The sequence below is a fragment of the Mastomys coucha genome, unplaced genomic scaffold, assembly GCF_008632895.1.
Source record: "Mastomys coucha isolate ucsf_1 unplaced genomic scaffold, UCSF_Mcou_1 pScaffold22, whole genome shotgun sequence".
In the NCBI taxonomy this organism is placed as follows: Eukaryota; Metazoa; Chordata; class Mammalia; order Rodentia; family Muridae; genus Mastomys; species Mastomys coucha.
Window position 1 is genome coordinate 217,888,040 of NW_022196905.1, and position 22,345 is coordinate 217,910,384.

General features: G+C 45.2%; 1 protein-coding gene across 2 annotated transcripts in view; it reads right to left on the reverse strand.

The window, feature by feature from the left end:
• The window catches only part of Smad1 (SMAD family member 1), a 59,924-nt gene that overhangs the window by 9,672 nt on the left and 27,907 nt on the right, over positions 1–22,345 (reverse strand). For both annotated transcript variants that reach the window (XM_031340422.1, XM_031340421.1), the window contains exons 3-5: positions 8,440–8,697; positions 5,526–5,642; positions 1,826–2,047 (exon numbers count right to left, since the gene is read on the reverse strand). In XM_031340422.1, coding sequence (XP_031196282.1) covers positions 1,826–2,047; positions 5,526–5,642; positions 8,440–8,697 — 597 coding nt within the window. The remainder of the gene's footprint in view (positions 1–1,825; positions 2,048–5,525; positions 5,643–8,439; positions 8,698–22,345) is intronic.

The window sequence follows — 22,345 nt, forward strand, 5'->3', positions numbered from 1 at the left end:
AGAAAGAGAGGGAGGGAGAGGGAGGGGGAGGGAAGGAGGGAGAGTGGGAGAGAGGGAGAGAGGGAGAGTGGGAGAGAGAGAAAGAGAGAGAGAGAAAGAGAGAGAGAGAGAGAAAGAGAGAGAGAGAGAAAGAGAGAGAGGCATGGGCTAGTGTGGTGAGGGGGTCAGAGGGCAAAGTGCAGGAGCTGGCTTTCTCCCACGGTGCAGTCCTGGGGACTAAGCTAAGGTCCTTCAGGCTAGACAGCAAACCCCCTTACCAATCCATTGAGCCACCTCACCAGTCCTACAACCAATGACTCTTACTTGGTCCTTACTCAATGGTTACAAAATGATGACTTTTGTATTCTAGCATGTACTGCTATTAACTCATTTCTCTATTAGTACCCAATTAATTCATTTCTCTATTAGTGATTCCTATGGCTGTATCAATTAGAATTTACTTATTGGACAGGATCTCACTGCGTAGCCTAACCTGGCTTGGGATTCTTCATTTTCTGCTTCATACCTCCTAAGTGCTGGTATTCCAGGAGCTACACTCACCATCACACCCAGCAGTACCTTAAGATCCACTACTGTAGTTAATTATAGTTGCTCTTCATTATCTGTGGATCTGGAATCCAGTTTCAACTATGCACAGATCAAAAATGATCTTTTCAAATAGCACCAACACTAACATGTGCGAGCTGTGCCTTCTCACTCAACAGCCACTGTTTACATGACATGACCTCTGCAGTACGTGTGCCTCTCTGAACAATACTTGAAAGGTGACGTATGATAAATTAAGTCACTACAGTGTTTTATGTATGGGAACTGAGCATCCATGGATTTCTAGTTCTCAAGGGTCTCAGAACAAACCCACCATGGAGACAAAAGGATAAATATATTTTGGTAGTAAACTGTACAAAGCTGTGAGGTGGGAGTTGGATGCCAAGAGGCACCATGGCTTTCTGAATCCTTCCTTCACTTTCTCTCACAGGAGATCCTCTGGGCTCGCCTTGTCCCAGCTTTGGAGGCAGCCACAGTCTCCCTCAGTGGGGATAGATAGTAGCAGCAATGACCTGGACCCTGGACATGTGCTTGTCAATACTTTGTATCTTTGCTTCTTTGCCCTTTCAGTACACAGGGTAGAAAAACTACATGCATGTTCAGAGGGCATATAGACAGGCTCACATAGACATCCACAACAGCATATAAACACATGCCATGTTATTAAGTTATGATTTTATACCAACACTTCCAAAGGCTGCCACACCCCTCATGACTGCAGGGAAAGCTGAGCTGAGCACCTACCCACACATTTAGCCATTTGCTTACTCATATAATAAATTCATGGAAACGTTACAGAACTGTTTTAATCTACCACTAATAAATAACTAAGTCTATTAAGAAAGACAAGCAGGATGGCGACATGGCTCGATGGGGAGAAGGCTTGCCACCAAGCTGATGACTTGAGTTCGATTTCTGATGGCCATAAAATGGAAGGAGAGAACCGGCTCTCAGACTCTCCTCTGATCAAGACAGTCATGCACACATGTGCATGCACACACATGTAATATAAAATATATAAAAATTCTAAGACATTTTTATAACAAAAACATTAGAGTACTGCCCACAGTAGCAAGTATGCACTAATTCCTAACAACATTATCAGGGTTGGAAAAGCACTAAGATCGTCAATTAGCACAATCTCCAGTTAATATGAATTTGAAAAATTCTTCAAAGAGCAGTATCTGAGCATTCACTGGCATTTGCCCCGGGAATGACTGAGTCACTTCTAGAGGAATAAGAGACGAATGTGTGCAAGCAGAGTAAAGGGGAGGCTCACCTTTGCCAATATGTCGCCTGGTGTTTTCAATAGTGGAATTCCGGTTAACGTTGGAGAGCAGGCCCAGGCAGAAGCGGTTCTTATTGTTGGACGGATCGGTGAAACCATCCACCAACACACTGGTGGACGAGGCGTGGAACGCTTCACCCACACGGTTGTTGAGCTCATAGTACACAATAGAGCACCAGTGTTTTGGTTCCTCGTATGCAACAGCTTGAACATCTGTAAGAAGGGAAGAAAAGGTTGTGTTGCTCAAGGTTTGTGCCTGGAGCACCCCCAAACTGAAACTACATTGTGAAACTGGCTGGGCATCACGCAGAGAAGGGCGACTATGATGATCACATGTATCATTTTTGAGAGCTGAAATACTTCTTATTAAAGGTGGCATTCTCCTTTAATTGGAGAACAATCTTCTCCAATGACTAGCAGAAAACCAAAATGCCAGCTAAGCAAGCCCAACAGCAGTGTTTACTGAATACTAATGACCTATTACTTGCTCATTAACATACAGAAATAATAGGAATCACTCTTACTGGCACACTACCTACGAGAAATACAAGTGACCAATGAAAAACCCAATGGCTCAGGAACAAGAGGGCCTGGAGATGTGCTAATGGGGCTGGTGTGGAAAGAAGCTGCTTTTGGCAAAGCTCTGGTAAACCTCTGCTTTCTCAAAGCACCAAATCGAACTTGTACCTATCATGGAGAAGCTGCCTGGCTCTGCAGCAGGCAGCGATGGCCACGGCTGCAGTTTTGCTGTGATTCTAGCTCAGGAAGAAACCTTTCCAGCTGGCCATTCTCCCTCAATGAATCATATCTCTCTCATCCAGACTGCACGCTAACTTCCTTATATTTGCTTTAAGTCATGCGGAGCAGGTGTGTTTCGTCTCTCGCTTCCCAGAATGGGCCAACAGTGGAAACTACCCAGCTTTACTGACAGGATGCAGCTTGTTACGTCCGATCTCTTAAGCCTGACGAATCTCCAAACAGAAAACGCTTCTAAATGCTTTCAACTAAAAGGTTGAGAGATGAATCCTTTCTGCAGCAAACCTCCTTTAACCCGCCTTTGAGACCCCAGGCATACAAACCACACTATTGCCAATGTAATTGCTGATCTGAACCTCATGGGGCCCCATGTACAAAGCAGAAGAAATGCAAAGGAAATCCAGTAGGTTAAAAAAAAAATGGAGGGGGGGCTTCCATGTTCTTCATTAGTTACATTTTATACTTGAGTGGCTTAGCTGAAAATAAACTATTTCCCTTGTTTTCTAAACAGCTCCCCCATCATTTCACTGTTCTTCAAGGAGCAAAGCTTTAGTGATTCACAAGTGCCAAACCTCAAAGGCAGCTTGCAGCCACAGTCACACAAGCCTTTTATTGGCTCTTAGTGTTGTTCGAAATGCTATTCATCTAGTTTAGACTTGGACACTTTTTTCCTATAAAAGGTCAGAAAGATTTTGTGGGACAACTGATCTTTATCACAACTATTCCACTCTGCCTTTGTATCACACGAAAACAGTTATTGACAATAGTTAACAAATGGGCACAGCTGTGTTCTAATAAAGCTTTATTTATAAAAACAGACAGTGGACTGATCTGTCTGTGGGCCGAAGTTTGCTGACCCTTGCTCTGGGAAAACCACCACAGGTGACAAAAGGAAAAAAGCCAACATTCTTTTCCTTTGAAGATATTAGGTGATTTTAAATTGGCTCTGATGGGGAACATTTTAAAAGCTGTTTAAAAGGAAAAAAAAAATCTTAAAAGTATGGTCTCCATTTGGGGCATTAGAGCTAAACTTCTCAGTACAGATGCAGGGTCCACACAGGATATACTTGCTCCCCAAATAAAAATTCCAAAAATGGGTCAGACAGAGGCTACTCTCTCACACACTTCACTTGCTGACTCCCAACAGCTAATGATGACCAAAAGCCATAAAACACAGAGTACCTATAAAGAGAACTTCAAAACAAAATCACTGTTCCAATTCACTTAACTGTATAGCTAAGGATTTTTTATTTTTTTTTGAGGGTATTTATTTTTGGAGCCAACATTTTGGGTCACTGCAAAGTTGGCACAGAGACTTCCCATACACCCTCCCACCACAGAGATCTGCCATCGGATTGGTGTATTCAATATACTCCAAGAGCCTACATGGACACATCATCATTCCGAATCCAGAGTCAGCATTAAGACTTGTTCTTGGTTTCAGTTTGTGGGTCTGAACACATATGAACAGGGCACACTGCTATCCTTCACTACTGCACGGACAGCATAATATTTAAGTCCTGCAAAAGCACCAGCAACTGACTCAGTCCAAGGCACCTCTCATTTCACTAAAAATGGGGTTAAGAACAAAGTAAGACATATTCAGCGGCCACACTGCTTTTACTTTCAATTTGCCTCAGTCTTGGGCTGAGGGCTTGCTGGAGGCCTCCCCTAGAAGTTACTGAGTGGATGGGAGATCTTGCCAGGGCAGCATGGCACTTCTTGGCATGGGGTAGTGTGCGCCTGGTATCCGGGGTAAGATTCAGTGATTCTAGCATCTGCATTCTCTGGTCCCTTAAGCCCACTCAACATGCCACTGTGGTTCTGAGAAGTGGGTGGGGCCATCCACCAAGTCATTAGTGGGCCGAACCTGAGTTGGTGATGAAGACCAGACCTTCCCCAAGGAGGGGAGGTGAATTTCAGTTCAGTTGTAAGTTCTTTGAGGGGAGAGGAATAAATTCCTATCCTTTAAATTCTTCTGGTAACAAAGCTAGGCATGAGTACATTAAGGGAAAATGCACCATTATTTGTTTCAGTGATGGATAAGAGCTATAAAATAGATGAGGCGCACGCACACGCACATGCATTGTGTGTGTGTGTGTGTGTGTTTTAACACAAAGACAACCATTTGGAAACCCCGCTGTATGGATTTCTGGGGGGATCACCTGTGGGAAGCCTGCTTTGCACTACTGAGGATGGCCTGTTCCTCTTGGCCCATTTAAAGATAATTCTTGCATCATCGATCTCAAGTTATTAATCCCTGAAGACCTGAACGCATGACTTTCTAAATAAAGGATGTATGTTATGTAATGCAGGCCTCCGACCTTGTCCCCACCAGCTCCCCAGCAACCTCATATGTATACAGGCCCATGAAACAGCTATACAAACCACATAGTTATTGATACTAAACCATAGATAAATGTATTTTTAAATAGTTCTTTGTTTATACTATTACGTAACCATTGACAAAAGGTAAAAGCAAATTAACATGCTAATGGGATAGATATGCTTGTTCATTTTCTACATTTTAAACACTACATCTCAGCTGGATACTCAGCACTGACGGATGTACAGCATGCTTGGTTGTCTTTGGAGTTTGCCAACAGCTTGGTTTTCTAATCACCAATGCTGAGACTCAGCCTCACATAGCTTTCTAGTACAAAATGGCAGAAGGATGCTTAAGGCCATTTCAGAGGCTACTGAAAATTCATTCAATCCTGAGATCTCTTATGAGATTGTGACAGAGCTTAAGCAATGGGCTGGGTTCTAGAGAATTCTTTCCTTTAGGTTTAAAAACTACTCGTTTTAAAAAACAACAAGTGTTTTTTTCTATGTTTTGAAGATAAGCTACTTTTGGAAGGTCTCTCTGACTGAAAATAACACTTGGACCTGCAGACAACAAACTCTAAGAGGGAGAAGTGGCAAGCAACTCTACCTCCTCTGTTGATTTCGGCGGGGAGTGGAGGCGCCATCATGTTCGTGTCCATGGGCTGAGAACCATCCTGGGCCATGGGGTCTTCAGGAGGCAGGTAAGCAGGTGGGGGTGTGTCAGCTACAAAGTTTTAAAGAAAAAAAATACATGTGTCAGGCATATACTCTCTTCTGTGTCGAGAGTCTGTGTATGTGTATACCTGTTCATATGTATGCAGATGCACGTATGTGTACATAGGAGGTCAGAAGATAACTTTGGGTTTAATTATTGTGGGGGGGCAGGAACACGTGGGGATCAGAGCATAACTTGGGGAGTTAGATCTCTCCAAATGTAGGTTCCAGGAACTAAATTCAAGTTTTCACAATAGCAGCAAGTGTCTTTACCCACTGAGCCATCTGACCAGCTCCCACCTTTTGGGGGGATGGTGGGAGAAGGAAGGACTCTCAGTGGCCTGGAACTCTATAAGCAGACCGGCCTCCTTGACCAGCGAGCCTGGTCTGTTTGCCCCTGCCTCCCAGAGTATTAAGCACTCAAGCTGAATCAGCCCCCTTAACAAAAGGGGTTTCCGGCTTGGCTTATGCCTGCAATCCTGGCAGGCAGGAAGCAGAGGCTGGATGATGGAGAAGTCAAGGCTAACCTTGGCTACATCAGACCCTGCCTCACCCTCAACCCCTTACCCCTCCCGAAAGGATAAGATACAAAATACCTTAAACTTAAGGTACAGTTTCAGAAAATAATCATAGTCCCAAACTTTGTTTCCATGAAAAGAAAAGAAAAAAAAAGAAAAGAAAAGAAAAGACAAAACAAACACATTGTCAGTGGGCTCCAGGAGTCCCGCTTCTCTTATATTTTTGGTTGTGAGCCTAGCCTTTAACGGCTGAGCCATCTCTCCAGCGGCCCCCCCGCCCCCCGCTTCTCTAGGATCACATCACTTTAAATCCACTAAGAAGAACATGTGCACACTCATGCAGCAGACTCTGAGAGCCCTCAAGTTTGGTTTCACCGGTGTAACCAAACTGCCTGACAAGACTTGGCAAGGGGAAAGTTCTTCCCAGGCCTCCAACATTAAACCTATGGGCAGGAATTTACTGTCTGGGTTTGTTAACACCTATTAATTGAGACTCTGATTTCCCATGACTTTAAGCAATCTCTTTGGACTACCTTCACCATAACCATTTAAGCAATGACTAGCCTAAAAATCCCCAATAACAGAATAGTAGGAAATAAATCAGTTTAGCTCAGCTGTCTTCTGTTTTAGAATTTACATAGGTCTCCTCTGAACAGTTTCTAACAAGTAATAAGATTACTAAAACCACACACATAAATGCAAGACTGGTATTTTCTTACTGTGAAATACAGGACTCAAAAACCAAGTTCCTCATTGGCCTGTCAGCCCACCCAGCATGTACGGCAGAGCCTTAAGAACGGAATTTTACCTTAGGGATCCATAAATGCTTGGGTAAATACTTAGAGGCAACTGTGGAACCCAAATAACAAACTCTGCTCCTTCAGGGATCCCTGGCAGTTCCCACCACCCCTGATCCTGGCAGAATCTTAGCCCAGCTGCTAAGGAGCAGAGAGCCAGCCAGGCTCCTGAGACTTTTCTGCACTTCTCAGTCTGCCCTCCCCATACTCCAGCTTCTTGCTGTAGCTGTAAAGGTTAAATCTGCTTTGGCTCACGCCAGGAGCAAAGCCAGGAGGCTGTTCTCAACAGAACCTGATGAATTTACACCAGCAGGGCTCAGAGTGGCCGGGCCTTTATTGATAGTGTTCTGCTATCTCCATTAGTGCACGCCCTTTCTCCTTGCTCTTCTGAGCTTGGGCTTTAGTCTCTGGCAGCCAAAGACAAGACTGAGTTCTAGCAATAGTCTCTGATTCTCTTTCCTGGGGCTCACTTGGGGTTACCCCTGCTCAAAAGTCGTCTGGAATGGACCCTGTCACCACCAACCCATCATAAGACTCAACAGGCTTGCCAGGGAATGGGCAGACAGGAAACCATCGAATGGTATTCGTCTGGTTATGAAAGTAATCTCTCCTCTTTCTTCATCCCAAACAGAAAGACATAATGCAAAATTAACAGGTTGAAAAATAAGAGTAATTTTTTAAAAAAAAGAAGCAGAAATAAAGTGTAGACCTCTTTTCAATTTCTGAAGGTTCAATATGGATGTTGAATTCAAATTTAACCTAAAGCATTTTAAGTGGTTCTATAAACATGCCTGCCTGCGCAGTTGTCTTCCCTCACAAACATACCCAAATTTCAAGATGACCTTCCTGTTATACAACCCTTTATGCCACTGACTGACGAGGACTCTGGCACTAGTATTTTAGATGCTTGTTTACTAACCTGCATTTTGAAACCCAGAGCGTCCTAATTAATCACGTATTTTGATAACTATTACAGCATCCGTTATGACTGCAACAGGAAAATAACTGGTTTTGTCTCTGCTAAGTTAAACAAGCAGATGGTCTCCAGCATGTCTGTTACAATTGGTTGTTGTTAAAAGTACATGCTTCTTGGGATTACATCACTGGTTAAGTGAATCTAATTAAGTGGGGGTTGTGACCCCTCAGAAAACAGCTCTTCCAAGTCTGCATTGACAGCAAAGACTCTTCCATGCTGGAGCCGCTTCTCAGAACAGCACTGGGTGTAACATGGCGTTTTTTCTTTCTTTTATGGAGAGCAGAGGCTGGAACAACCGTGCCACTCCCAGAAGGATGCAGCTGTTTCAAAACGTTTGAAAACAAGGGACAAATGTAGCAGGAATCCAACAGGCCATTCCTTTGTCTGGCTGTGAGACTCCACTCTCTACAATGGTGTTCTGAAGCAAGGGTTCAGGGTTCAGACCTCCCTGCTGCAGGCCACGCCCACCCACCTCCCCAAACACCCCACCCCCAGTCTCTGGGCCCGCCCTCCTACCTGGCATCTGGAAAGGGCTGCCCGGGTCTGAGCTGGTTGGGGAGTGAGGATAGGTACTGCTGCTGCCACCAGGAGAGTTGGGGTAGCTGCTGTTGGGGGAGTGGGGGAACGGGTGGCTGTTGGGCTGCTGGAAGGAGTCTGGGAACGTGGCGTTCAGTGGCATGTGAGGCTCATTTTGTCCCAGGTTGCGGAACTGAGCCAGGAGGCTGTGCTGAGGGTTGTACTCGCTGTGCCTTGGAACCAGCACCGGCGGGAGAACTGGAAGCAGAAAGAAAAGAGAGAGAGAGAGAGAAATAAGAATGGTGAAAACTGCTAACGACCTCACAGTAAGTGAGGGCAAATAACCAGAATGCCAACTGTCAAGCCCACAGTACTGAGCAGAGGGGGAGCAAACTCTCCAGCCCGGATCACAGGACTGCGGCCAGAGGGCAGCGCCCCTGGCCTGTTGACCCAGGGAAACCTCAAAACACAGTTTCAGATTAAAACATGTTGCTTTATTCCACCTTAAATTGTCCTATTCACTGTTAACAATATACATCACCAGCTAGTCAGATGGCTTCATGGGTAAAGGAGCTTGTCACACAACTGGCCTGTGGCATGTGCACGCTGCCACGTCACACAACTGGTCTGTGGCATGCGCACACCGCCACGTCACACAACTGGTCTGTGGCATGTGCACGCCGCCATACACACATTACACACACACAGAACTGTGGCATACACCCACAACCCCAGTACTCAGGTAGGAGGTTAAGGCAACAGGATCTCAGGCTGAAGAGCAGTCTGAGCCGCGCTGTTTACGTACTTACATATATTGCTACTGATGCTCTTACTTGACAGTCTGCTGACATCTGAGTTACTGAATGATATTGAATGATATTACTTACCAGTAAGTATTTTAACTGACACATTAGCTCCTTTAAAAATAAAAAGTTACAGAATGAAGAAGGTTGAAGAAATAAACACAGTGGGCATGGAGCACCCAAAGCCCACGGAAGATGGCTAGTTATGTAGCCTGGAGGATCTGGATGAAAGTTCCCACTTCTCCATGATTCACAAAACAGGGCCAAGGAGTACCCAGCTGCTACGGAACTGAAAACCCCAATATAGGAACGTCTAAGTGGTAGGTACTTAAACACAAGCAAAAGGATTGTCTCTCCTGAAAGCAACAGGTTAAGAAACTAAGATGGCGGAGATCAGCACGGTTAACTCCCCAAATCCTGGCAGAGCCACAACCAAACTGATGAACAGCAAGGGATGGGCTGCCTAAAGGTAACTTTAGAACCCCACTCTGGGAACACCCCAAGATGTCCTCCAGAGTCACCAGGTAGCTTCCCCTTACTCACAAAGACCTTTGGAAGCCCATCTGCCCGTGTGGCCCAAAACAGCAGAGAAAAGCAATAGGTTTTAAAGCTGCATGATTGGAATTTGTTCTTATATATAAAATACTTGGATTCACCCATTTTTGTTCAAAACTTGTTTGGGTGTAACTCCCACTTCCAGTGTTAGGCTTATCTGCTCAATTCATTGTCAGTCCTCAGGGACCTCCCCAGAGCTTTGTACAAATCCAGAAAACACTTCCTGCGGCTCTGAAGGTCAGAAGCACCCACCTCCCACCCAGTCCCCTCATTCTGACCTCCTCACAGGGCAGCTCCAGGTTCTTGTGTGCTTGTCCATCTGTGTGTGTGTGTGTGTTGTGTTTGTTATGAATCTGCAGTCATAAAAGTCTTGTATACCCACACTGAATGGAAGAATTCATCCCTGTACCCTTCCCTTGTGGGGCATGGAGAGTGTCCCAATTTGTTTAGGTTTCTGAGCCACTAGTTTTATTTGTGGTATGAGGGATGCATCTAATTTTATCTTTTTCTAACTGGTTAACCAGCCACCTTAAATGCCACTGGTTAGGAGTCCATCTTTGTCCTGGAGACCGACGGGACCTTTCTCACAACGCCCTACGTATGTTCTGCTGATTTCTCAGACAGTTCCTTCTGCTCTTGTCTGTGCCTCTGCCATCATTTCATTTCTTGGGTGCATGCTTCTCTTTCCAAATGGCTCTAGTTACTTCCCTGTCTACCTTCTGGAAACAAAAAAAAAGTTCTTGATGCCTTATTGAGAGGCCATTACATTCACAAGTGCACAGGAGAGGATCTTGGTGCTGAAATGCTTTCTTTACAATAAGGAAGAGCTGGGCAGGAGATGGAAGCAGGAGGATGCTGAGTGCAAAGCTAGTCTCAGCTACAAAATGAGTTCAAGGCCAGCCTGGGCAACGTAGCTAGACTGTTAAAAATAAGAACTAAAGAGAGGCACAGTAGTTAGGAGCAGGCACCGTGCTTCCAGTTTCCAGCAACCACATGGATAATTCCATCTCTAAGGGATCCTTCTTCTGGACTCTGAGGGCACCTGCATGCATGTGCACACAGTTAAAATGAAGAAAAAGCCATGGGTCCAGCTTAGTGGTACAGCACCTGCCTAGCACACATGAGAGCTCAGGTTCATCCCCAGGACTGGAAAAACAAATACATCAGGAAGGTCTGCTCAAGTCCACAGTCAGTGGCTCTGAGACTTGTAGACACTGGCTGTACTAGTCTCCTAGGGCAGCTGTAATAAAATACCCAAGAGCAGTGTCTGTAGCGACAGGAATTCACCTTCCTGTGGTCACAGAGACTGAGGCCTCTGTTCTTGGCTCCTGAAGGCCAACTCTCCTGGTGGATCTCTGCATAGCTTAACCTTTCTTACAAGGATGTTAGGCATAGGGCCTCCCACAATGTCTTCATCTTACTTTATCTTCTCCTTAAAGGCCCTGTCTCTAAAACCCACATTCCAGGGTACTTGGGGTTCAGGTTACAACATGAATTTAGGGACACACACAACCTGGTCTGTAAAGGTACATGCAGTGTCGTCCAAGTTTCCAAGCACCCCAAACTTCATACTTATGGACAATGTGCTCGGTTTGGAACTGCTCTCCTGATGTTTCCAGAGATGCTGTTTTCTGTAAGATACTTTGGAGAGGCCAGATTCCAAATTTGCTTCCTCAACACTATCAGAATCTGTTCTTTTTGCCTTTGGGCCCTGAGGTTTACTTTATCCTTGGATATGAAGCCTAATGGTTGGTTTGCCTAAAGCTTCGTCTCTAAGATGACCAGGTTGTGTGTTCAGAGAACTCTGGTAACTAATACCCAGACCTGGTTGAGCTCTGTACCCTTCCTGAAAAAGAGGCCTGGATGAGTGGAGTCTTTTGCATGCACCTGACAACCACCTGAAGTCTGTGTGTGCGTTGTGTTTGCCTATGTGTATGTTTATGTGTGTGGGTGTGATTGTGCGCATGTGTGAGCATGCATATGTGTTTGTGTACATGACTGTGTATCTGTGTAAGTGTGATTGTGTGTATGTGTGTGTGCATGCGTGTATGTGTGTGTGTGTGTGTGTGTGTGTGTGTGTGTGCCGCCTAGGGAAATCTGTAGTTGGATGCTGGTGATCTAAACTTAGGTCTTCAGGCTAATGCCGGAAGCACTTTACCAACTAAGCCATCTCACTCTCTGCCACATCTTTATTTAAATGTTTAAAAATGGGCTGGTGAGATGGCTCAGCGAGTTAGAGCACTGACTGCTCTTCCAGAGGTCCTGAGTTCAATTCCCAGCAACCACATGGTGGCTCACAACCATTTGTAATGGGATCTGATGCCCTCTTCTGGTATGTCTGAAGATAGTGACAGTGTACCTACACACATGAAATACATATATCTTTAAAAAAAAAGTTTAAAAATTCTTCATTTTAGCTTTTACTTTAATTTTGTGTATATATGTGTGTATCTGTGTAAATATTTCTACATGCGTGCTGGTGCTGTCTGTAATCTAAAGCTGGAGTTACAGGTAGTTGTGAGCTGCCAAATGTGGATGCTGGGAATTGAACTTGGCAGTTTGTACTCTTAACCACTAAGCCATGTCTCCAGCCCTCTAAGAATTTAAAAGTAAGATATTCTTTTTTCCATCTTTTCCTGGCCTTTCAGAAGAGAGGAGTTGGAATTCTTTCCTCACTGCTGTTAACTCTGCTTCTCAACTTGGCATTTCCTTCCATGAAAAAGTAAAATCCCCTTTCCAGATAACAGGATAGCCAAACTAAAACTGCAGGATGCTTCAGTTTGAAGAGATGTTTGTGATTCTTCTACTGGGCTCTGCTTTTCTGCGTTGCCAAGGCGCATGGGAAAGGAACGGCCGAGAACGGCTAAAATTATACAGCAGAGCGCGCAGCACCCTCACACCCCAGATGGGCGCTTTGTCCAGAGTCTCAAGAGCAGCTTGAAATTCTGCACCAAATGGTCAGTGGCAATGTGTTCTCGTCTAAACCTGGCAAGTCTTCAGCTGTGCTCTGACCCTCCAAATGTTCTCCGAGAGGCAGCTGGTTTCTGCTTTAACACAGAGAGCTCGGATGATGAGGTTGCCAGCCCCTTTGCTGTGTTTGTTCACGAAGACAGAATGGCAATCAAGCTACTAAATGCTTCCTGCCCCGTTCTGCAGGGCAAGAGGAGGTACCTGGCAAAGTGACCTTGGCAGGATGACCACCTCAAGACTCTGAGCAAATCACCCAACTTCTTGGAGTTTCACTCTGGCTTTCCTCAGGCAGCTCTGCCCTAAAATCTGTTTGCCTTCTGCTATGACTTCGTGTGCAAAGCTCGGTCCAGGTGAGATCTCAGGACATCTCACGGGGGCTGTCTAAGAGCAGAGAGGTGGTGCAGTCAGCCGTACAGTAACAACTTTACAGTAACAACTTTACGAAGGGCAAGTTGCCTCAGCAGCCGCTTAATACAGATGTCCCCCGATAAGAGTGTCCTGGGTGACCTTGTGGGTGGAAACCATTCCTGTAAAGAGGTGGGGGAAGGGGCTGGTGAAATGGCTCAGTGGGGAAGAGCACTGACTGCTCTTCGGAAGGTCATGAGTTCAAATCCCAGCAACCACATGGTGGCTCACAACCACCCATAATGAGATCTGACGCCCTCTTCTGGTGTGTCTGAAGACAGCTACAGTACTTACATATAATAAATAAATAAATCTTTAAAAAAATTATTAAAAAAAAAAAGAGGTGGGGGAAGATGGCTTTCAAGGTAATAGTATGTTTGTTTATAAAATTAAATCTCTTACTTCAAGATATGCCTCGGAAACTGAAGAAATGGTTCTCCGAATCTTAACCAAGGTTAAATTTTAACAGCAATAAACAACAGCTAAAAACCCTTTATCTTTTTGTTTGCTCACTGGTGGTGAGCTGAGGGTGGGCAGGGTTTGAAATATTAGATAAGGTCTCCTGAGCTGTGGTTATAAAAGTCAACCGGAAGACATGGCTCCACCATAGGGTGTCTCCATGTTGATTCTTACCACTATAATCTCCAGGGAAGTAGGTTCAGGCTAGCTAAGTAACTCATTCTGGACCTATAGCACCTGAAGGAAGGAGCCAGGGCTTGAGTGAAAGAATGTTCACAGTCCCCAATCTTTATTACTTAGTCCTACAAAACTGAGAGGAGACTTGTAAAAGTCACGGAGTGCATGTGGTGTGTGTGTGTACACTTGCATGCACGTGTCTATGTATGTATGTATGTAGTATAGTATGAGTATTTGTGGTATGTGTATATACACATGTGTGTAAAAGAGAAAGACGGGGTGGCGGTGTGTGTGTATGACAGAGAGAGAGAGAGAAAGAGAGAGAGAGAGAGAGAGAGACAGACAGACAGACAGACAGACAGACAGTCGCTAGGTTTCCTCAATTGTTTCTCTACTTTATTTCTTGAGACAGGCTCTTTCACAAAACCTTGAGTTCAGTGTTTTGGCTACTCTGGCCGGGCCGTCGAGCCCCCATAACTGCCTGTCTCTTCTGCCCTTACTGTGTTTTCAATTAATACACTTGAGAGTTGTATTCTAATCCCTGCCCTGTTTAGTGTAATATAGTGCAGTCTTTCCCTAAGTATGCTCCTCATATCCTTACTTAACAGCAGATTGTGAACACCGTCCCTGTGAACTAAACCAAAACCTGGACATTTGGGCAAATTCAGCTTGGGTCACTGTGCATTGGGTACAGGACATGGGTTTCTTGTTCCATGTCTCTAGCTATGGAAACCAAACCTCAAACTTCTCACTTGTGTCAAATACCTAGCAATGACTCCTAGCATTTCTAAGATTCTGTACAGAGGTAGCTCTGAGTCTTAGGTAGAATACAGACTCAAACCAGTATGCTATGGGAACGGCCGGGTTGGCCTTAGGCTGCTCACAACAAAGCAGTATCTTGGGGGCAGAGAAATGAACTAAAGATGCTTGTTGCTAAGCCTGAGGACCTGTTTGGTTCCTGGAATCCACTGGAAAGAAAGAAAAGAACTGACTCCTGCAAGTTCCACTCAGACCTCCACACACACAATGGCGTGTGCCTCTTCCTATACAGACTGCCAAACAGATGTAAAACAAACAAACAAAAAACCCCAAACAAAGCCGTGTTGTTTCTTCAGCCAAGCTGCATGGTATCACGGAAAACACACTGGGTCTCACTCAAGCCGGCCTAGGATACCTAGTGCATGAACTTAGGGTGCACACACTCTTGCTGGGATTGCCACGCGGGTGTCCCCCATCAGGAGCCGGCTACAGCAGCCTCCCACCAACAGCTCCCCCACAACTTCTTCTCTTTGCCCAGTTTCCTTTCCTTTGCTAAACGTCTATTTGCTTCACTTCCACAGAGGGAAGGTATGAGGTTATAAGAGAGTACAGAAGCCTTCTAAGGTAGGGAATAACCTCAGAGTATAAGCTAACATTATCACACCAGGAGTTAAAAACAAAAACCACTGTGGGCAATGCATGAGAGAGAACAAAACTGTTTTAGCTTTAGATTTCCAAACGTAGGCTTTTCCTTAACTCTTCATTAGACAAGTAACAGGAAAGATTTTTAAAACCTTCTTCCCTTTCAATAGTAGACCTGCAACAACAGTACTTCCACGAGACACACATCAGTTACATATGCTGACAGCCGTGTCAAATATTAGAGCCACGCTCTAACACACTATCATAAGTTAAACCTGCCTAATAAAGAAACCGAGGTGCCGGAGCACTGCTTCGCAGTCAAGAGTGCACTCCAGCCGGCCTTAGAAAGGACTGGAGTTTGGCTCCCAACACCCACATCTAGTGGCTCATCCAGAGGGGATCCGAGATGCGTCTGGCCTCCAAGAGATCATGTGCACATACCAACAGGGCCCAGGCATGGATGCTCCCAACTCAGCTCAGTCCATAGGCAGGCTACCACGTGTATCTTAGAGCACACGCTCTAAGACTTATACTTCTGGATGTTTGGCTCCTCTGTTAAAGAGAAAACCAATAGCTTCCTGGGTCTTGGGAAGCAGTCCCGTGCACTACTATATGTGCAGGGAATTTGAACTTGGATCCTAGCCCTCCAGTTACAAGTTGTGCGTTACTCAGACTCTACACCTCCGCAGCCCTTGGCACTTACTACTTAGGTCAGAAGTGAGTGAGAATGCGTGGGTGTTGGTCAAGAAGGAGCCCAGCCCACACCGGCTGCTGTGATTCACAGTCACTATTTTAATGTAATGATTACCACGAATTAACTAATTGCTTCATCAAGACTTGCTCCTATTACATGCTTCATTTTATTCTATGGGAGGTACGGAGGAGAGCAGAGCCCTCCTTCATCTTGTAGACCACATCATTTTTAAGAATTCACTAGTGCGGGGGTCTCTTCACACCTGTGACTAACTGATCTTCACGACAACCGCAGACAGATGGACCATTGCAACCTCCAGATTCCTCTGCAGGTCTATAAGTGGCTCAGGGCCAAGCTGCCCAAGGTGAGTGGAAGCCTAACCCCATTATCCACATCATGATCTCACAGCATTACTGAAGGAAACCGGGACCTTCTTCACAAGGCTTTTCCTGTCTTGAATTCCTAAGGAATCCCATTCTACCAGTCCACCATGCCTGGATACTCCATGTGTAGTTTCAGGATTTCTGACCTATCCCAACCAATAGTTTCCAGTCTGCTTCTGTTTTAAGGACTTTCTTCATCAAATGGCCTCTGGTTTGAGGCACAATCTCTCCTTCCTGCTGCTGTGTTCTGACTCCCTCTGTTGTCCTAGTGCTGGGGTCACAGGTGCGAGCCACTCCATCTGGCTTTGAAGAAGAAACAAAACAAAGCTTCAGAAACAATAAAGACCCTGTCCTCTGACTCTGCATGGATATGGCGGCAGGTGCCAACCCTGTGCTCCTCCACAAAATAAATAAGAGAAACCTTCACATCCTCTTCTTACACTTGGGGATGGCTCTGTTGGTAAAGTGCTTGGCTTGCAAGCATGAAGACCCTTACTCGAACTCTAGAATTCATATAATTCCAGGCACAATGACTCGTACTTATAATTCCCCGGGCTCCCAAACTGGGTAGGCAGAGACAGACGTAGCCTGAAACTCTCAGGCCAAGAGAGTTAAGCCTGGTGACCATCAACCTTGGTGAGAGGCTCTGCTGCAAAGTGGACCATCAACCCTGGTGAGAGGCTCTGCTGCGAAGTGGACTGTGCAGCCTGGTGACCATCAACCCTGGTGATAGGCTCTGTTGCAAAGTGGACTGTGCTCCTGAGAATGACACTCAAGACTGGCTGACCTCCAAGTGCACACATACACATAAAAAAAAAATCTTTGAGATAATGGACATACATGGACATTTCTGCACATGTGCCAGTGTTAGCAAGAACAGTATGCAGGTGTGTCTCAACGGAGGAAGTCTTGTCGGTGCTATTCTGAGGTTTATGAGTTAAGTTCATCCTCCATCCACACCTGTCATTCAATTTAGCATATGCTACCATAATTATATGCCAGTCTTTTCTGGTGGGTATAGTTCCTGTAGACTCCTGTGTTTATTATATATATAAGAAGGAAGAGAAATTTAGATGTGCTGGAACACAGTGCATGCTGTCTTGTTTATTTTCTTTTGTTAGTATAGTTAATTTATCTCCAATCTTCAAAATTTTTGTTATGAACACATCCTGGTATCTGACTTATAACTTCAAAACTTTCAAATAATGCCAATACTTGCTCCCAACCCAGCAAGCTTAGCTGCTGCCCAGATGCAGAGAGATTTAACGATGGGGCCCCATCTGAATAAATCCAGAGTCAAAATACTCTAAGTTGGAAATGGATTCTTACCTAACCCACCTAACCCTAAAGCTCACCTCGCCTGGGTGGCACCCTGGGGTTTCAATAGCTGTGTGTGACTGGAATCAGGCTCCAATGTGACTAAGTGGAAGGCAGTTCTGCACCATCCAACAGGGTCCCTGGGCAGAGCACTGGGGTGACTGAGTTGTAAGACCAACTGACACTTTTCCACAGAACACTTTTTCAGTTGAGATCATTACAGATTCATATATAGCTTTATGCCACCAATACAGCCTGACATCGATACTTTTTAAATCTAGAAGAACTCCAGCACCTTCATGACCCACCTAGGGTGCCTCTTTCCTCAGTATCTACTTCCCCTGCCCTGTTCCTCCTGGGGAATCATGAATCTTTCTTCAGCTCTATAACGTTTAAAACATTTTCTTCCAGGATAAACAGGGCAGCTGGAGTTGAAGCCCATATTCAGCCAACACGTGAGGAGGGTTTTCAGTTTATTTCAACTTTAAGCAGCCAGCAGTTACTAGGCTGCCAACTAAGCTGAGATTTCCATTTTCATTGCTAACAGAAATCTCAAACTTTGTTTAGGGGATGGTGTCGTATGAGACAAGTTTTCCTCATGTGGCCCGAAACAATCTTTCTCCTCGGCCCCTTGAGTGTTGGGGTTTATAGATATGTACTGGCATGCTTGACAAAAAATCACAGAATTTTAAACCAGAGTTTGATAAGGGCTTCCATGGTGAAATTCAAAGTGCAAAAATAATTTTTATGAACATGAGAATAAAAGAGAGAGAGAGAGAGAGGGAGAGACAAAGAGAGGGGGGCCAGTGGACAGGAAACCCCCAACTAAGGCACTTTGGGAGCAGCGGACAGCAGCTGAATGGTCCTCTCAATACCACAATTAGGTGACTTATTTCGCCTTGGTCAGCATTTACTTTGGGAAAAGAAAAGGAGAAGCAATATTTAATCCAACCACTAATAAGGAGCCTCCGCTCCAAAGGCCAGTAAAGTCCAAGCAAACAGCTGGACCGCTACATCAGCAGCTGGGGCCGAGTCAGGAGCGCTGAGAACTTTCTGTTTCCTGCAAGTGTCTACACGTGTGCAGGGGCAATCTCCGAAGGCCTCCGTGTATGTTTCAATGGTGGCTAGAGTATGACCTTTCCACAGAAGGAAGGCTCTCTGGGGCTTCGCTGAGCACAAGAGGCAAAGTTTCCCAAAGTGCTGGGATGTGTAACAAGATACACAGCACAGGTTAAGGAAAAACTGTAATTACTTAAACTGATGACATTACTTTAGGACAAAAAAATAGAACATGAAGATACTCAAAGGAACAATGACAAAATCTGACTAAGCAGATTTTGAAATGAAATCAATTGTTTCTCTGGTTAAACTTGATTATCTGAAGGAAAGACCTAGAAAGAGCGAGTATCAGCACAAGAAAAGCCCCAAATGCTCAATAACTTAAAGACCAGCTCACTAGCACCCTACGAATGGGAGACCATAAAAGGGATGTGGGGCTTGACTAGCCTGAACACCTAACCAGCAGTTTAGTAATTTTAGCATGAATATCAACTATGAGTGCCAGTGATGTGCAGCTGCCACGTGACTACACACACATATTCTAAGAGGGCACAATACCATTTCACAGTATGAAAAATAAAAGGAAACCCCTGGTATATTTAAATCAAATACATCTCTGCCTTACACTCAACGGGTTTCCAGAAGTGCCCTGTGAGTGGCTGAAGAAGAGAAAGGATGTGAAACCCAGAATCATATTTGGCCAGCCTTCCATCACCAAACCTTCACATTAGAGCAAGTTACTAAGTAACCAAGAGTTGCGCCAGGAATGGTTTCCGCTTTTATCTTACACCAGCAAGAAAAAGACCCAACAGAGGAAGGTTTTCAAAGGCAGCAGACAAATGGAAAACCCACCTCTAGAAAGACAGATGTCCATATGGATAACTTAGTCACAGCATTTCCAGTGACTGACAATGATCAGTGTCACGGTGGTAGCTGAGACAGGGCCACCAGCTCGTACGGTGCCCACCTAACAGAGGTCAGCTGGACAGTGCTGGCTGTGAAGTTTATTATGAAGAAGCTTGGGTTGCTATGGGAAAGGCGTAGTCTCTCTGGGGTACGAAAACAGCGGAATTAAAGAAGAGTCCCACCTAAACAGACCTCTGCAAGATTAGATCTGAAAGAGAAAGAGAAGCGAGCTGGCCCAGGTGGGAGGAGGGAGTTATGAACAGGTGGAAAGGCACACAGAATGCACACAGAAGTGCACAGCCATGAAGAACACAGGAAAGGAAGCGAGGGAAGGAGGCAGAAGCCTGAAGCCACAGAGCTCTACGAAAGAGCAAAAGGAAAGAGGACCTTTCGATCACGGCCACCTCTAAGTGGATCTCAGCTGCAGGGGCTACACAGCTGACATAAGCAGTTTATGTAGGGGGCGGGGGCTGCAGCATACAGGACAAAATGCTGGCTAGCTGGCATCACAGAGTGTGAGAGTGGGGTGTTTCTAACAATACCTTAGGTGTGAGAGCACGCCCCGTACCCAAACGCCTCTGCTTTCCAGATGTCTGGCACGTAAGTCCCTTGACTCAGGACTCCTTTTCATTACTTACCCAACATTAAAATTTTCCCTGTGGACCATGTCAGCCGAAACACATGTACCCAGAATCTAATTTGTATATAATATTTGCACGATACTTTTTACTCTTCGAGAATCCCATCTCCATTTCAGTTTCAGGCTAAAAGAAAACCATGTGTCTGTATATGAGATGTTCCTAAAAATAAACAAAATCAAAACCCCACATCCCATCTGGTTTGACAAAGAGTAAAGAATACCAGAGCTAATAAGAACCCAGCAAGGCTAGGGAAAGGGGCAAATGTAGCCCTAACCCAGAACAACAGTGTAATTTTCAAAGGGTCCAATAAAAAGGCACCTGGAAATAAAGCTAGAAGGTTTGTAAGAAGTAGACAGCAAAGTTTAGAGTACTAGATAACACTATGTGATGAACCTAATGTTATCTGTCCTTCTCAAATGAAATTGCAACAGAGGAGAAGGCCCTTCATAGCACTAGATAAGGTAACCCTACAAACATACATTCTAGAATCATGCAGCACACTATGGATTGAACACAACAATCAGTTCCGGGAAAATCTAATGTCATTATAGAACATTTTAAAATACACGAAATGATATGTGTTCCTATGGATCAATGTGTTAGTATAAAATATGCATGGAGATAAATGTTGAACTCAGAATGGTGGTTATTAATGGGGATGTACTATCACACCTGGTTTTAGTTTATATGCTCTGTTTTCTTAAACTAGGTGGTGGACACAAAAGTGTTTGCAAATTATTCCTAGACTTTATTTTTCACAACTTAAATATTGCACAAAAATACAAAATGTCTTTAGAGAGAAACAAACACATCATTGCATGACCATCGTGTAGGTGTGCACTCGCTGAAGCAACTCCTCTATCCCTGATGTCTGACTTCCTGTAAGAGAAGATCACCTGGCTGTCCCAGGAGCAGGGACAGGGAAGGGAGCCACATGATTTGGACGCCATAAACCACTGGCTAAGCGAGCAATGCCATCCATACAATCCTCCTGTGAGTGACAGTGAAGCATTTTAATGCTTCCATACAGAACCACTTGCCAGCTGATCCACCTGTCTGATGTAGAGTCAAACTCAGGGGCAAAACTACATAAATTAAAGATGTAGAGGTTTGTATCCATGGGAGACTGGTAACCAGCGCTCACTCGCATACCCTCAAGTCCCTATGGCACAGGACCTGTGTGGAACCTGTGTCATCTGCCCTACATGTTAAATCGCCCGATCACTTAGGATCCCTGACATGATAGAAATGCCATGAAGACGGTCACTCGGTTGTTTGTAGAGTCAGAGAGGCTTCTGTCCTTCTCTGTCTACACTGGTTAGTCATGCAGAACTGATCCCTGGTTCCTGATCAAGAGGAATGAACAAGCTGTATAGCACTCAGCCCAATCATCAGAAGACCCTAAGCTCCTCCCAGGACAATCAATGGGCTGGCTTACTCAAGACTTTGGCAATGGAGCCCACTGCTGAGGCAAAGCTCTGTGGTCACAAAGCTGGGCTCGCCAGTGCAAGCCAGCCTAGATGAGGACTGCCAGCAACAAGAGCTCTCGGGTCACCCTCCAGCAGCACCAGGCACGGTACGGCCCTGATCTGTCCAAGGTGGCCGTGCCACCTCCCTAAAAGCCTGTGGTGGAAGAGGAAGCCCTGCAGAGCCCTGAGCCCAAGAAGCAATGGAGTCCACTGACTTTTTCGAGCACTAAAACTGAAAGAGAAAGTACCAGGAAGGGTCAGCTTGCTCAGGACAGACAGAGTTCCTCTGCCTTTTTTAACAGCAGCTGATTTGGAATCCAGACTATACAGCTTTTACCATACCCCAGTGCCATCTATGACATGACAGATTCTTATAAAGCAAACAGCATTGAATCCTTGCACAGCAGAACAGTTCTGCAGGGAACACACCACGGCACACTTCCACATGGATGACAAGAGGCGGTGCCAGGACCCGTGACGTGGCTCTCGTCACGGCTGCCCCCACGAGATCCTTCCTTGGGCGGCCCCCAGCTACCCTTCCTTCCAAGCACGGGACGAGAGCCCATGCTGCTGGTGTCTTCTCCTGATGCACTGCACAGCTAAACTCGCTACAGAGATATGCAGAACCAAGGTGCACCATTCAAAGCCAATTCAGACACAAAATCCA